This window comes from Spermophilus citellus (assembly GCF_964194105.1).
Source record: "Spermophilus citellus genome assembly, chromosome: X".
In the NCBI taxonomy this organism is placed as follows: Eukaryota; Metazoa; Chordata; class Mammalia; order Rodentia; family Sciuridae; genus Spermophilus; species Spermophilus citellus.
Window position 1 is genome coordinate 31,919,627 of NC_138190.1, and position 15,650 is coordinate 31,935,276.

General features: G+C 39.9%; 1 protein-coding gene across 2 annotated transcripts in view; it reads left to right on the forward strand.

Annotated features, from left to right (window-relative positions):
• The window catches only part of SYTL5 (synaptotagmin like 5), a gene marked incomplete at both ends in the record, with an annotated part of 121,102 nt that extends 106,184 nt beyond the window's left edge, over positions 1-14,918 (forward strand). For both annotated transcript variants that reach the window (XM_081277015.1, XM_081277016.1), the window contains 4 exons: positions 6,667-6,775; positions 9,127-9,262; positions 13,129-13,337; positions 14,776-14,918. In XM_081277015.1, the coding sequence (XP_081133141.1) occupies positions 6,667-6,775; positions 9,127-9,262; positions 13,129-13,337; positions 14,776-14,918 (597 nt within the window). The remainder of the gene's footprint in view (positions 1-6,666; positions 6,776-9,126; positions 9,263-13,128; positions 13,338-14,775) is intronic.
• Positions 14,919-15,650: the final 732 nt, after the last annotated feature.

Below are 15,650 nucleotides of genomic sequence, written 5' to 3' on the forward strand. Positions count from 1 at the left end.
ATTCCCCTCACAACCTCTTATATGTAATTTTGTATGACAATGAGGGTCTCCCTCCATTTCCATGCAATTTCCCTTTTTTATCCCTTTCCCTCCCACCTCATGTCTCTGTTTAATGTTAATCTTTTCTTCCTGCTCTTCCTCCCTGCTCTGTTCTTAGTTGCTCTCATTATATCAAAGAAGACATTTGGTATTTGTTTTTTAGGGATTGGCTAGCTTCACTAAGCATAATCTGCTCTAGTGCCATCCATTTCCCTGCAAATTCCATGATTTTGTCATTTTTTAGTGCTGCGTAATACTCCATGGTGTATAAATGCCACATTTTTTATCCATTCATCTATTGAAGGGCATCTGGGTTGGTTCCACAGTCTAGCAATTGTGAATTGTGCTGCTATGAACATCGATGTGGCAGTATCCCTGTATTGTGCTCTTTTTAGGTCTTTAGGGAATAGTCCAAGAAGGGCAATAGCTGGGTCAAATGGTGGTTCCATTCCCAGCTTTCCCAGGAATCTCCAAACTGCTTTCCAAATTGGCTGCACCAATTTGCAGTCCCACCAGCAATGTACAAGTGTACCCTTTTCTCCACACCCTCGCCAGCACTTGTTGTTTGACTTTATAATAGCTGCCAATCTTACTGGAGTGAGATGGTATCTTAGGGTGGTTTTGATTTGCATTTCTCTGACTGCTAGAGATGGTGAGCATTTTTTCATGTACTTGTTGATTGATTGTATGTCCTCCTCTGTGAAGTGTTTGTTCATGTCCTTGGCCTTTTGCCCCCATAGATAGTCATTTATTCCTGAGAGGTTTTGTACCCCTGCCATGAGGCAACTCTTAGTAAATAACCAACAGGCGAGGAAGCTTGCAAACCTACTTTCCTTACTGAGAAAGAGAAAAATGCCAAAGTGTTAGTTATTCCCCAGAGCACCTCTGCCACCTCAGGCCAAAGCTGCCTTCCATTGTACCCAGAATTGTACCTGCTTCTCCCACCCCTTCACTGGTGTCTCAAGGGAACACTTCCTTAATAAATCACTTGCATAAGACGCTTTACCTCAGAGTTCGCTGAACCCAAACTGGGGAACCCAAAAGAAGCTAGCGTCTCTAATCCATATCATCATCCTCTGCCAGGCCTACTCATTTAGAAGATACATTTAGAAGAAAGGCCGAAGACTCAGACTTGCTTTGGGGAGGACAGATGTAAAGGCATGCTCTGTATGTTGAGCTGTATGTTAATCAGCTTTTCATGGCTGTTACAAAATACTTGAGATAATCAACTTTTTTAAAAAAGAAGGTTTATTTTGGTTCACAGTTTCATTGATCTGGTTGTTTCTGGACCTGTGGTGAGGCAGTACACCAAGGACAGGAGTTTGTGGTGGAGAAGGCCTGTTCATCTCATGGCAGCCAGAAAGCAAAAAGGAGAGACAGGAAGGATCAGGGTCCCAATATCCCTTCCAATGGCATGACCCCCATAACCAAGCTTTCTCCCATTACAACCCTCATCTTGAAGGTTCCCTCCCTCCCAATAGCATCAAAGGCTGGGGACCAAGCCTTTAACACATAGGCTCTGGGGGAACATTCCAGATCTAAACTATAGCAGCTGTGCTATGTGTGGTGGATTATGGGTCAGCTATGTGAAGGGTCACTTTATTCTCAATCTCCTGTCTTACACATTTGGTGCTATAGGCACTCCAACAGCTGCACTTAGGATATGAGCAGCCCTGGAGATTAGATGTTTCTGGTAGGTTATCCATCTGAGGAAGCCAAGCATGAGCTACAAGGACCAACTTCCCTAATAATGAAGAATTAGAATGAATAGTTCTTAAACATTCAAAAATAGTGACATCCTTTTACAATGGGAATGGCAGAAAACATCCTGCCTTATTGCTTACTGATTCTATGTTGCTGGAAGTCTCTTGGTACCTAGCTTTGTTTGTGTTAGGTCTCAGCAGAAGCCCGTAGGAGGCTGGTACAGACAGAGAAAGAATTCAAGAAGTCAAACTCAAGTACCATAAAGTAGTTTCACAGCCTAACTTCCATTTTGCCACATGACATGGAACTATTTATTAGCTATAACTCATTATCCTTCTGAAAGGCATGTTAGGGAGGCAGACAAGAAGTGTTTGTCAGTATGAATTGCCTTTCTAGCCTTCCCAGAGGTGCTATTATAAAAATAAGGATTTCTGAAACACGACAGTCTGATTAAGTGGTTTTCCAAGGAAACATTCCTTTTCTGTCTTCAGGCACAGAGGAAATGCAAGTTCTGGAACTTATATTTCACTTTCGCTTTAGCTTTTAACTACATTTAGCTGAAAGACTCTCTATGCTTAGCAGTTTGGGCAGACTTTGATCTGTGATTTATTACCCCACCTTATACCTGTAAATGCACTGGAAATTGTTTCTTGCTCCAATGGAAAATGGATCTTTTCTTTTGAGAAAGGAGAAAATGGTGGATGTTGTCTGAATCTTCTTTTTTTTTTCTTTTTTTTTTTGTATTTTAATTTGTTCTTTTTACTTAAATTTTTTTTAAATAACTTAATTTTATTTGTTTATTCTTTTATGTAATTTTTTTATATATGACAGCAGAATGCATTACAATTCTTATTACATATACACAGCACAATTTTTCATATCTCTGGTTGTATACGACAGTTGAGTATACTTTGACATATTATATATACATGGAGTATGACTTGTTCTAATTAGGATTCCATTCTTGTGGTTGTGCATGATGTGGAGTTTCACTGGTCGTGTATTCATATATGAACATAGGGAAATTATGTCTGATTCATTCTATGTCTTTCCTTTTCCCATCCCCCTCCCTTCCCTTCACTCTCCTTGGTCTAATCCAATGAACTTCTAGTTCCCTCCCCTCCTTTATGGTAAATCAGCATCCGCATATCAGAAAGAACATTCAGCCTTTGGTTTGGGGGGGGGGATTGGCTTATTTCACACAGCATGATAGTCTCTGGTTCCATCCATTTATTTTATTTTATTTTTTAAATATTTTTTTAATTGTTGATAGACCTTTATTTTAGAACCCAGGGCCTCACACATGCTAGGCGAGTGCTCCACCACTGAGCCACAACCCCAGCCTGACATTAAATTTTCTATGTAGTAGAAGCAAAGAGGACCAGTAGTAGGTCAATTAATAATAAAGTTATAGAAACCCCCCCGCATTCAAATACTTGCTCTCAAAGCGTTTTTAATACTTGATTTTTAATAGGAATTCATTTTATGAATTGACAGATAAGTTGTATATAGTTTTCATGTACAAGATGTTGTTTTGAAATATAATAATAATACATTGTAGAATAGCTAAATCGAGATGATTAACACATGTGTTACTTTACACACCTATTTTTATAATGAGAATACTTAAAAATTCCTAGCAAATCTGGGTATGGTGGTGCAGTCCTATAATCCCAGCAGCTTGAGAGTCTGAGGCAGGAGGATCACAAATTTGAGGCCAGCCTCAGCAACTTAAGCGAGACCCTAAACAACTTAGTGAGACCCTGTCTCAAAATTAAAAATAAGGGCTGAGATGTGGCTCAAGTGGTAGCGCACTCATCTGGCATGTGTGAGGCACTGGGTTCGATCCTCAGCACCACATAAAAAGAAAATAAAGATATTTAAAACATTTAAAATAAACTGGATGCAGTGGCACATGCCTGTAATCCCAGCAGATCGGGAGGCTGAGGCAGGAGGATTATGAGCTGAAACCAGCCTCAGCAATTTAATATGAGGCCCTAAGCAACTCAGTGAGACCCTATCTCTAAATAAATACAAAAAAGGGCTGGGGATGTGGCTCAGTGATTGAGTGCCCCTGAGTTCAATCTCCAGTGCCCCCCCAAAAAATAAAAAAAAAAAAGAAAATTAAACATAAAAAGGACTGGGGATGTGACTTAGTGGTTAAGCACCCCTGGGGTTCAATCCCTGGTAAACACACACACACACACACACACACACACACACACACACACACTATATGTTTGAATGTACAATATTTGCTTGGTGGCAACTTTTAAGAATACAATACATCACTATTAAGGATAGTCAGCATGTTTGTTGAACTTATGTGATATAAGGATTTAATTTCATTCTTCTGCATGTAAATATTCAGTTTTCCCAACACCAGTTATTGACGAGACTTTCCTTTCCTCTTTGTATGTTCTTGGTACCTTTGTTGAAAATCAGTTAACCATAAAGGTGTGTATTTATTTCTGTGCTCTCGGTTCTGTTCTGTTCCATTGGTCTGTGTGTAACATGCTGGTTTGATTACTTCAGTTTCTCAATATTTTTATTGAACATATATGTTACTTTAAAACAATTACCTGTTCATTCATGTGTATATCTTCCATTATTGAAGACAATTTTGTTTGACTATGGGTTTAGTAATTAAAATTCTGGAATATCTTTCTGGAATTAATTTTACCTCCTAATGCATCATTAACAAAAATTTCTCACTTGAGTTTTTCTAAAGCAAAACCAGAATGTATGAATACTTACAGCTGGGCACAGTGGTGCACATTTGTAATCCTAGCTACATGGGAGGCTGAGATAGGAGGATCACAAGTTCAAGGCCAGCCTGGGCAACTTAGAGAGACCCTGTCTCAAACTTAAAAAAAAAAAATTAAAAGGGTTGGGGATGTAGCTCAGTGCTAAAATCCCCCTCAGTTCAATCCCCAGTACCAAAACAAACAAACAAAATTAAAAAAAAAAAAAAAACTCAGAATGGTTTCAAAGTAAACCAAATGCAAAATCTTTCTTAATGTTCATGGTATTTTTCTAATGTTTTCAGCCTTTTTTTGTACCAGGACTTGAACACAGAGTGCTTAACCACTGAGCCACATCCCCAGCCCTATTTTGTATTTTTTTTTAAGAGACAGTGTCTCACTGAGTTGCTGAGGGCCTTCCTAAGTTGCTGAGGCTGACTTTGAACTAGCCATCTCCTGTCTCAGCCTCCTGAGCCACTGGGATTACAGGTGTGCACCACCACATCCAGTTCTTTTACAGTTTTAAGCCCACACCTAAATAATAGCAACCTTGTTTTAGGATCTTAGGCTCTTCTAAAATATTCAACTTAAATTTTTATAGTAACAGCTTTCTTTTGCACCAATCAACTTATGTAATATCAAATTATATAATGACAATCACAAATATGGCTAGCAGAAAGAGCTTAGGGGACTAATGCAGTGGACTCTTGGTGAGCATGCCTTTCTGCTCATGGAAGCAGACACAGTGATTGTTGTAGAGATGTTCCTGCTCTTCACTGGGGATGGAGAACATTAATTAATCTGATGAGTCAGTTAATGTGGGTAGATTAATAGAGCTTTTACCACAGATATCTCCTGGATAAACTGAAAGCTGATTGAAAGCAGGGTCTGTGTCTCATGTGTCCCCACAACACTTAGCAAAGTACTTAATAAAAAGTAAGCATTCTGGATATGTTTGTAGAATGGAACTGAATTCAATTTCACTACCTTATTTTGAGCAGGACTTCATTGCAGAAGGGAAATGGTAATATGCCAGGAGAGGGTGTTACCTTGGAATCTTCTAGAAAGAGTACCAAAACTACCCCCTACCAAGATGTTAGATATGTGCTGCAAGATGACCTTTGCAGTATGTTATTAAAATGCTATAAGGCTTCATCTGTATTGTGTTCTACTTTCATAAGACTTGATGTCTATTTTATACAACATCACCAGTATATTTTAATTTAAGCCAAAAAGCAACAGAACTTAACCAATGAGCCATATTCCCAGCCCTTTTTTTTGTATCTTATTTAGAGCCAGGACCTCACAGAATTGCTTAGGTAGCCTCTCTAAGTTTCTGAGACTGGATTTGAACTCTGGATCCTCTTGCCTCATCCTCCTGAACTGCTGGGATTACAGCCATCCGTAACCACACCGGGATCCAGTTTTTTATTATTACAAATGAAGCTGATAGGAATATTAGTGTTCATGTTTCTATGGATATAATTTTTCATTTCTCTGGAATAAATGCCTAAACATTTAATTTCTAAGTTGCATGGTAGCTGCATGTTTAGTTTTAGGAGAAATTATAAAACTGTTATTTAGAATGGCCACACCATTTTACATTCCTGCTAGCAATATTTAAGTGAACCATTTTCTCTACATTTTTTTATTTCATTTTTTTTATCCATATTGATATTTGATGATACAAGTTACCAATATTGCCTTCAATAATGGGTGGCTGGCAGCCCATTGTAATCAAGCATGACTGCCTACATATCCCATCTTGATCACTTAGAAAAGTTTCAAGACATCAAAGACAGGGAGACATAACTTTTGGAACTGTTTCTGAGGCATATTTATTCCTGCCTCACACTGCATACTGCATGCATATGATAGGTGATAGCTCAATCTTCACTGTATTACTCAATATCCATTGGGATAAAATATGTGTAATATATCTCCTTTCAAATTCCTTTTACTTTAATGTTAAAAGTTATATGCAAAAAAAAGTTATATGCAAATGTCTTAGTATACTTTTATAGCTTTTCTTATAAGTCATCTCAAAAAATAAGAACTAACATAGTTGAATGGAAATGGATTGTCACATTTAAGCCACCAAGCAAATATTGTACATTCAAACATGGGTTGCAATACTCTATGCCAAGCATTTCACCTCTTTCTTGTCTCCTTTGGCCAGATGGAGTCTGTTGCTGACATTGGCCTTCAATACAAAGGAGAACTAACAGTTGTTTTGCGCTACATTCCTCCAGAGGATTACCTGACGCTTCCACAAGGACAGCTTCAAGGTAGAGTAAAAATCAATGACTTTGATCAATGACATTCTATTTTTACAAATATGGAATGGCACTCAGGGATTGGTTGGGCTATGTTACTGTTACTTCTTTTTTTTTTTTTTTTTTTGGTACCCGGGATTGAAGTCGGGGCACTTGGCCACTAAGCCACATCCCCAGACCTATTTTGTATTTTATTTAGAGACAGGGTCTCACTGAGTTGCTTAGCGCCTCGCTTTTGCTGAGGTTGGCTTTGAACTCACGATACTCCTGCCTCAGCTTCCCAAGCCACTGGGATTATAGGCTTGCACCATCTTGTCCAGATAGACTATGTTATTTTAATGCTAAACAGATGAAACTTAGAGTGAGGTGTTTCTGTCTTTTTAGGAGTGGCGAGAGTATATACCATATATGGAGAAAGATGTGGGATTCTTATAAGGAAAACAAGTTCATACTTAGAAACCATGTTGGATGATGAGCTTTATGTTCTGTTTCATTCTCAGAGATATAGGATCTTCCCCAGAGTGGGGGGATCTACTGGAAGGGGATATAGGAATGCTGTATGGATTTATGTCTTTCATAGCTACTCAGGGAGTCTTGAGGAAGAAGCTCACATACAACACAGAATGCAAAGAAAAAATCCAGATGGAGTTAATTTGTAAATCTCTCTTGCTCTTCTCCTTCCATCAACTCCACCAGGCAGCCTCCAATATCTTCCCATTCATGATCACCCTCTTCAATGTGTCCCTATACAAGGAATGTACTGTCTCCTGGCCTTGGTTTTCTCACTTCAAAGGGTTGTTGAAAGTATTTAATTGACAAAGATGGTGGTTGTTATTCCCGTTGTACATATTTCATCCCAATAACAATGTGAGGTAGGAGAGAGTTTTCTCTCATTCAAAAATGTAATTGTAGCTGGGCTTGATGGCACATGCCTGTAATCCCAGTGGCTCAGGAGGCTAAGGCAGGAGGATTACAAATTTGAGGCCAGCCTTAGCACTTAGTGAGGCCCTAAGCAATTTGTGAGATCCTGTAGGGAAATAAAAAATAAAAAGGACTATGGATGTGGCTCAGTGGTTAAGCATCCCTGAGTGCAATCCCTGGTACCCCCCCATAAAAAGTAATTGTACCTGGGCTGCAGCCTCTAGAGCTGACCCTGCCCAAAGCTGACAATTTACAAAAAGAGAGTTATGGAATTTTCTCTTTTGGAGACTTGGTGCTTGTGTCTGGCTTTCATCATAGCTAATTCTCATTATAATGGTGACTCTAGAAGCAGCTCTCAGGATCTTTTCTGTTCCCTTCTTTCAGATCCTGTGATAAGTATGCTTTGTAGGGGACTAGTTAAGTTTTGAAGTTTACTTGTTCACTTTCTTGCAACAAATACAAATGAAAGACCCATTTATAAGGAATCAAATGTATTTCTTCCCACTTTCTTTTTTGGTACTGGGAACTGAACTCAGGGCCACTCGATCACTGGGTCTCACTGAGACAGGGTCTCATTGAGTTGCTTAGCACTTCACTTTTGCTGAGGCTGGTTTGAACTCACGATCCTCCTGTCTCAGTCTGCCGAGCTGCTGGGATTACAGGAGTGCACCACCACACCCAGCTTTTTTTTTCCACATTTTTTATTGGTACACTATAGTTGTACATGTTGATTGGATTTGTTGTTACATATTCATACATGCACACAATACACAATACAACAATCTAGTATTACATATTAGTGATATGGGTCAATATCACTCTCAGCACTTCCTCCCTCCCTATGTCCCACCCCTTGGTCCCTTTCCTCTTCTGATCTACCTTTGATTTTTAGGAGATCCACCCCTACATTTCTTTTCCATTTCCCTCTCTAGTTTCCATTTTTGAGAGAAAACATATGGCCCTTAAACTTCTGAGTTTGGCTTATCTCACTTAACATTATATCTCTAATTCCATTCATTTTCCTGAAAATGACATAATTTCATTTTTCTTTATGACTGAAAAAACCCCATTGTGTATATGTGCCCCATTTTCTTTATCCATTTGATGGACACCTAGACTGGTTCCACAATTTGACTATTGTGAATTGTGCTGGAATAAACATGGGTGTGCATGTATCACTGTAGTATGGTGATTTTAATTCTTAGGATAAATACCGAGGAGTGGTATATCTGGGTCATGTGGTGGTTCCATGCTTAGTCTTTTGAGGAACTTCCATATTAAGAATCCAATTTAAATAAATATAAAATATACAATAGCATAAATACCCCATTCAGTCAGCAAATGAAGTCAATGTTTGCAGATATTATTTGCAAATTTTGAAGTGGAATCCATGATCATCATCTCTTCACCCCCCCCCCCCATCATTTTAGTGGCTGATGCAGGAAAGAAGACCTTTAAAAAGGGAAAGAAAAAGGAATCACCTGTAATGTCTGGAGGAATACTAGAAGTGTTCATCAAAGAAGCAAAGAATTTGACAGCGGTGAAATCAGGAGGCACCTCTGACAGCTTTGTGAAGGGGTAATTTTGTTTTAGTGCATTTCTGATACTTAGGAGATGAAAAGATCTATGATCCACAAGACTGGTGGCTATGAGGCTTCCATGTTCCATTCCTAGGACATGTCCTGAGGAGGAGCCAGCCACCCTAAGCGCTGGCTCTTATATCTAAAACAATAGGAATGTTGAGGGAGCCACTTCTTGAAGCTTACACTGTGTTTCCAGAATGTTTCAGGAGTTCCTGTCTTTCTCACCCTCAAGACCAGCAGATTTTCCTTTGGTATTCATTTCTTTTTTTTTTTTTTTAAGAGAGAGTGAGAGAAGAGAGAGAGAGAGAGAGAGAGAGAGAGAGAGAGAGAGAGAGAGAGAGAATTTTTAATATTTATTTTTTAGTTCTTGGTGGACACAACATCTTTGTTTGTATGTGGTGCTGAGGATCGAACCCTGGCCGCACGCATGCCAGGCGAGCGCACTACCGCTTGAGCCACATCCCCAGCCCAAGGTATTCATTTCTTAAAGGAAGAAAAAGTATGATTTTTTTGTGCATAATGTACTTTTATTATGGTTTGTTATTATTTGGTGCCAATATAAAACAACAACCAAAATATTGGATACTTGCTATTTTGCTCTCTTGGGAAATTTTTTAAAGTAGACAAATCAGAGCATCTTCCTTGGAGATAGGCACTAGAGAGTGTTCTGGAGAGCCTCCAGGACCATCTGCTGAGCTAAGACGTGATGCTGGCTTTACAGAGAATCATAGAGCACATGAGGTAAAGAAAGTTCCTTTGCTGGAAGGCCACCAGGTTAATTCTTTGAGTCAGATGACAGTTTTTTTCTTCTCGTGCAGCCTTCTTAGAAATGTATATTTTTCTTACAAGAAAATGAGTCATGCCTTTATCCTCAAATGTTCTTTTTGTTTTGTTTTGTTTTTTGCCATGCTGGGGATTAAAACCAGGGCCTCACGCGTGCTAGGCAAATGCTCCACCACTGAGCTATCTGACCCCATCCCACCATTGCACATTGTGACTTTGGTAAAGCCAATAGCCAATAGTGAGGAGAAGCCGATGTCTGGGGCTTCCCCATTGGTGAACGTGTGTCCTTGTTCATCAGTTTTTCATTCTTTCTTGCAATAGATTGAAGCATAGAAGAAATACTTTTTTGGATCTTGAGGGTACAGTTTGTCTCACCAACCCCACCATCCACTTGTGGCCTCTGCTGTTCTCTGTCTTATGGGATAAGAGGATGGCTCCTGGCCCATGACCTCACTGTGACCTTACAGGGGTGACTTACTATCTTCTGGAACAGTTTTCACTTTCTCCTATTGAGAATTTATGAAACAGAAATAATAAAGGATAGCACTTTTGCTCTATTAAAAAAAAGTCTAACTTTCCAGTAAATTTTCTTCTTATTTGTACTTAAATATTAAGCTGATTTTAAAGGAAACTGACATTTTTAAGTTATTTATTTATTATATATGTATATATATTTTTGGTAATGGGGACTGAATTCAAAGATGATTTACCATTTATCCCCAGCCCTTTTTATTTTTGATATAGAGACAGGGTCTTGCTAAGTTGTTTAGGGCCTCGCCAAGATGCTGAGGCTGGCCTTGAACTTGTGATTCTCCTGCCTCAGCTTCCCACATTGCTGGGATTACAGGCATGTGGCACTACACCCAGCCCTAAAATTAAAAAATAAAAACAAACAAACATAAAATCAGAGAGAGAGAGAGAGAGAGAGAGAGAGCAAGAATAGACCTTTATGTAAGTTTAATATTCTAACATTTTAAAATTAAATAATTAATTATATTAGTTTGTCAGTGAGCTAAATTAACAGTGGCTTAAAAAAGACAAAAGTTTCTCTTTATTTCTCTTACATGTCAGAAAAGACTCAAGCTAATGTACCCATGGCAGGCATGGAAACATCATAATTATAAGTGACACAGTATTTTTTTGTATCTCATTATGGTATCTACTTCTTGGGCCAGGATAGCTGTTCAGATTTCAGCTATCCCATCCCAATTCCAGCTGGTAGGATACTTCCCATAAGTTTCATATAAAACTATTTCATATGTCCCACTGGCCAGAACCTAGTCATGTTGCTGTACTAGCTACACAGGGGCAGGGGGTGAGGGTGGAGGTAGTTTTTTTTTTTTTTAAACCAGGGATTGAACCAAGGGGTGCTCAACCATTGAGCTACATCAAACCAGGGATTAAACCAAGGGGTGCTCAACCACTGAGCTACATCCCTAGCCATTTTTGTATTTTTTATTTAGAGACAGGGTCTCAGGGTCTCGCTAAGTCGTTCAGTTGCTGAGGCTGGCTTTGAACTTGCAATCCTCCTGCCTCAGCCTCCTGAGATGCTGGGATTATATGCCTGTGTCATTACCTAGGTTAGAGGTATTCTTTATTCTGGTCACACTTGTACCTCAAATTTTAAAGTGGGGATTTCTTTTAGAGGAATACATAGAGACTGAATGTTGTATGCCAACATGAATTCTCGGCATGGTACACAAAATGACATTTTACGTGATCTATTGTATCTTCTTTAATGTAAACTCACTTGCTTGTGCTACTTTTCATTATTGTCAGATGCACTGATTCCATACACATATCAATCTCTTTCTCTAAAGCATAGTCCCTGAGGGAGAAAAAGTAGTATTCATCATGTACATAGAGCCTGGGACAGTTGACTATAGTAGAAAAGGCCTAAGCACACGTGTTTAATTGGACAAGAAGTTCCAAAAAGTACCAATGAGAGAGTGGAGAAGGTGAGATAGAAGAGGGAGAAAGGTTGATTAAAAAAAAGATATGTTTGGGGCTGGGGATGTGGCTCAAGTGGTAGCGCACTTTCCTGGCATGTGCGGGGTGCTGGGTTCGATCCTCAGCACCACATAAAAATAAAATAAAGATGTTGTGTCCACCAAAAACTAAAAAATAAATATTAAAAAATTCTCTCTCTCTCTCTCTCTCTCTCTCTCTCTCTCTCTCTCCTTTAAATAAAAAAAAAGGATATGTTAATGGGCAAGTTAATATTATGGGTCACTAGGACTCAATTTTACTAAGGAGGCAACAAGGAACTCTGTAAATGTTCCTTAGGGTTGTCTCTTCAAGGGATAAGGAACCCCAATTTCCAAAACTCATTGATTGAGGATTGTTCCCAAAGGCATTGAATCACCAGTAATTCCAAGGTGCTCTCTACATAAGTTGAGCTCACACAGGAACAAAGTCTTAATTGGCGAAGTTGAGACACACAGGTGCTCTATGTGCAGAATTGAAAGTGTGTGCCAGGAACTGTCCATCCTGGCTATAAGTTAGCTCAGAGGTGACCCAAGAAAAGACAAAAAGGGCTTTTGGTAGTATTTATTAGAGGAGGTATTTCCTTTACAAGATGGGGAGAAGGACCAAAATAGGATTAGAAAAAAGAGAGGGGCGTATTACTACTGCCTCACTTAAAAGAAAACTAAGCAGCCATTCCACAATGCAAATCCAGATGTAAACATACGAGAGCCTGGGAGAAGCCAGGCACAGTGACACATGCCTGTAATCCCAATGACTCGGGAGACTGAAGCAAGAAGATCACAAGTTCAAAGCCAGCCTCAGAACTTAGCAATGCTCTAAGCAACTCAGTGAGACCCTGTCTCTAAATAAAATACAAAAAAGGGCTGGGGATGTGGCTCAGTGATTGAGTTCCCTTGAGTTCAATCTCCCCAATACACACAAAAGAAGAACCTGGGAGAGAAAGTCAAATACATATATCACATTTGTGTGCATGCACACATATGCACACACATGCACACACACATACATACACATACCAGGAATTACCCATAATTCAAATGATTACTTGAGCATATCCCACTAATGGTTTGATTGTGTTTTTTCCTACAGCTACCTGCTCCCTGATGACAACAAAGCCACAAAGCACAAAACTATGGTCATAAAAAAGAGTGTTAATCCTCAGTGGAATCATACTTTCATGTTCAGTGGCCTGCATCCCCAGGATATAAAGAATGTTTGCCTAGAACTTACCATCTGGGACAAGGAGGCCTTTTCCAGCAACATCTTTCTAGGAGGAGTTCGTTTGAATTCTGGAAGTGGTGAGGAACTTGGGAACCCTGAGACAGTCTGTGGCTGAGCATGGCACAAGGGCATGATTTCTTTATGTATGAGGTGTAGTAAATGTTTATATAGTTTCAGCAATAACTGACCTGAAATTATCATAGACATTCCATTCCTTTAGCTAAAGATTTGCTCGTTGATAAAATAGAACCATTACTCCTATAACTTCATATCCTTAGGCTAGACGTTTGGGAGGTATAATGTTTATATTCATATTTATGTTGCTGGGCAAAGCAGCAGTGCATGCCTGTAATCCCAAAGGGTCTTGGGGCTGAGACATGAGGATTGCATGTTCAAGACCAACCCCAGCAACTTAATGAGGCTCTAGGAAATTTAGTAAGACCCTGTCTCAAAACAAAAAGGGCTGGGGATGTCGTTCAGAGGTAAGTACCCCTGGGTTAAATCTCCAGTACAAAAAAAAAAATTTTTTTTCTTGGGTCTTACTTTAGGTTTTTCTTAGGAGAGACTGTTCAAGACAGCACAGGCTTCTTTTTAATGGGGGAGGTACTGGGGATTGAATTCAGGGGCACTGAACCACTGAGCCACATCCTCAGCCCTATTTGTATTTTATTTAGAGACAGGGTCTCACTGAGTTGCTTAGCACCTTGCTGTTGCTGAGGCTGGTTTTGAACTCGCGATCCTTCTGCCTCAGCCTCTGGAGCTGCTGGGATTACAGGTGTGCACAGCACAGGCTTTTGATAGTGAAGACAGGACCTTCAAGGCCAAGTTTACCTAATCCTCTTCTCTGTTCTGTCTAGCACTTGCAGCCATTATTCATACTGGTAGAATTGAAACAAAACCAATTATTTTCTCTAAAAAATAATAACTAGTGCTGTTTATACAGGTCATGGAAACACACCACTGGTGCCACAAGATGGAACTATAACAGGGTGTATTGGGGGAGGGGCACATTCTAGTATTTGAGCATGTGAGCATTAGCAGAGCATATGCAGTCCCCCAAACCCTCCTTATCCCATTGCTTAGACAGACATATATGTTATGCACTATTATTTCTGTTGAGAAAGACCCCACCCCCTATAATGCTTTACTTATTTGTAGATTAATTAGATCTAAGGATATCTATGCCACTCCGATCAGAGAAGTGATCGTGTTAGAAAGAGAGCTGAAGTCATGTTAACTCGGTCCCAGTGAGCCAGCTCTCCATGGAACTACCAAAGTGGAGAGTAAATGAACTACCAGAGCTGGCCTGATTGGTCTCACATTGTCTAAGCAGAAAAAAGTAGTGCAGCCGCAAAGGACTGATTCCATTCTGACAGGGCTCACTAGATGGGGAAGTGATAACAAGCCAGAGAAGGGCTCTCTCATTAAAAGGCTCCCTCACTGTCTGATAGGTGCCTTTCAGAAGGTGAATATATCTCATCTGTGAAATGTAACGCTCCCCTTTCCCTTCTTCAGGTGTGAGCCATGGGAAGAATGTGGATTGGATGGACTCTCAGGGGGAAGAGCAACGCCTTTGGCAAAAGATGGCCGACAACCCTGGAACCCCTGTGGAGGGGATACTCATGCTCCGTTCCAGCATGGGGAAGTGTAGGCTCTGAAGGAAGCAGTTCTTCAAGGATAACTGGGGATTGTCTGTCTGGCTGCCATTTCCTACCAGTAGTCCAAGTCTAGGACCTTGGACTCTGTTTCCCTGCCATTTTTCACCTGAGGGTATTGGGACATGAGGGGAGAGATGTCAGTGTTATGAACACTCAGGATCTTGCTGAGTGCAAAAAAAAAAAAAAAAAGAAAAAAAAAAAACCATGCACTTCTGTTTGTCCATGGACCAGAGCCTCCTTGATTAGAAAATAGAAAGTATACCACACTGTCCTGTCAATAAGCAAATTGTGTAGTGGTTCAACGGCTTTATATGATAACAGAAATGGCACAAGCTTATTTAAAGCAATTAGAGATTGGGGTCTCCAATCTTTTTCTGAGTTACTTTAGGTTTTCTCAAATAGTTGGAGCAGAAAGGAAACCACTAAGAAGGCAGATCGTTTGAAGAGTTAAAAGCAGGCATACTGGCCACCCTTTGCTCACCCTAGGAATTCCTGCGATCCAAAGAAGGAGCGATGGGGGATGGTTTCCTGGATAAGGGCTGTTCCTGTTATGGTAGCAAACTTAAATTGAGCAGGCAGTGTTTCAAGATGGACTGACAGGGCTTGCTCTGGTGACTATAGAATTCATCTTCTAAATCAGCCTACTTTTGAGAGAAGAGAGCTCAGTAATTATACCACCACAACAGATGTAGACTAGAATGGACCTGGGTAAACTGGGATATATAGGGTCAC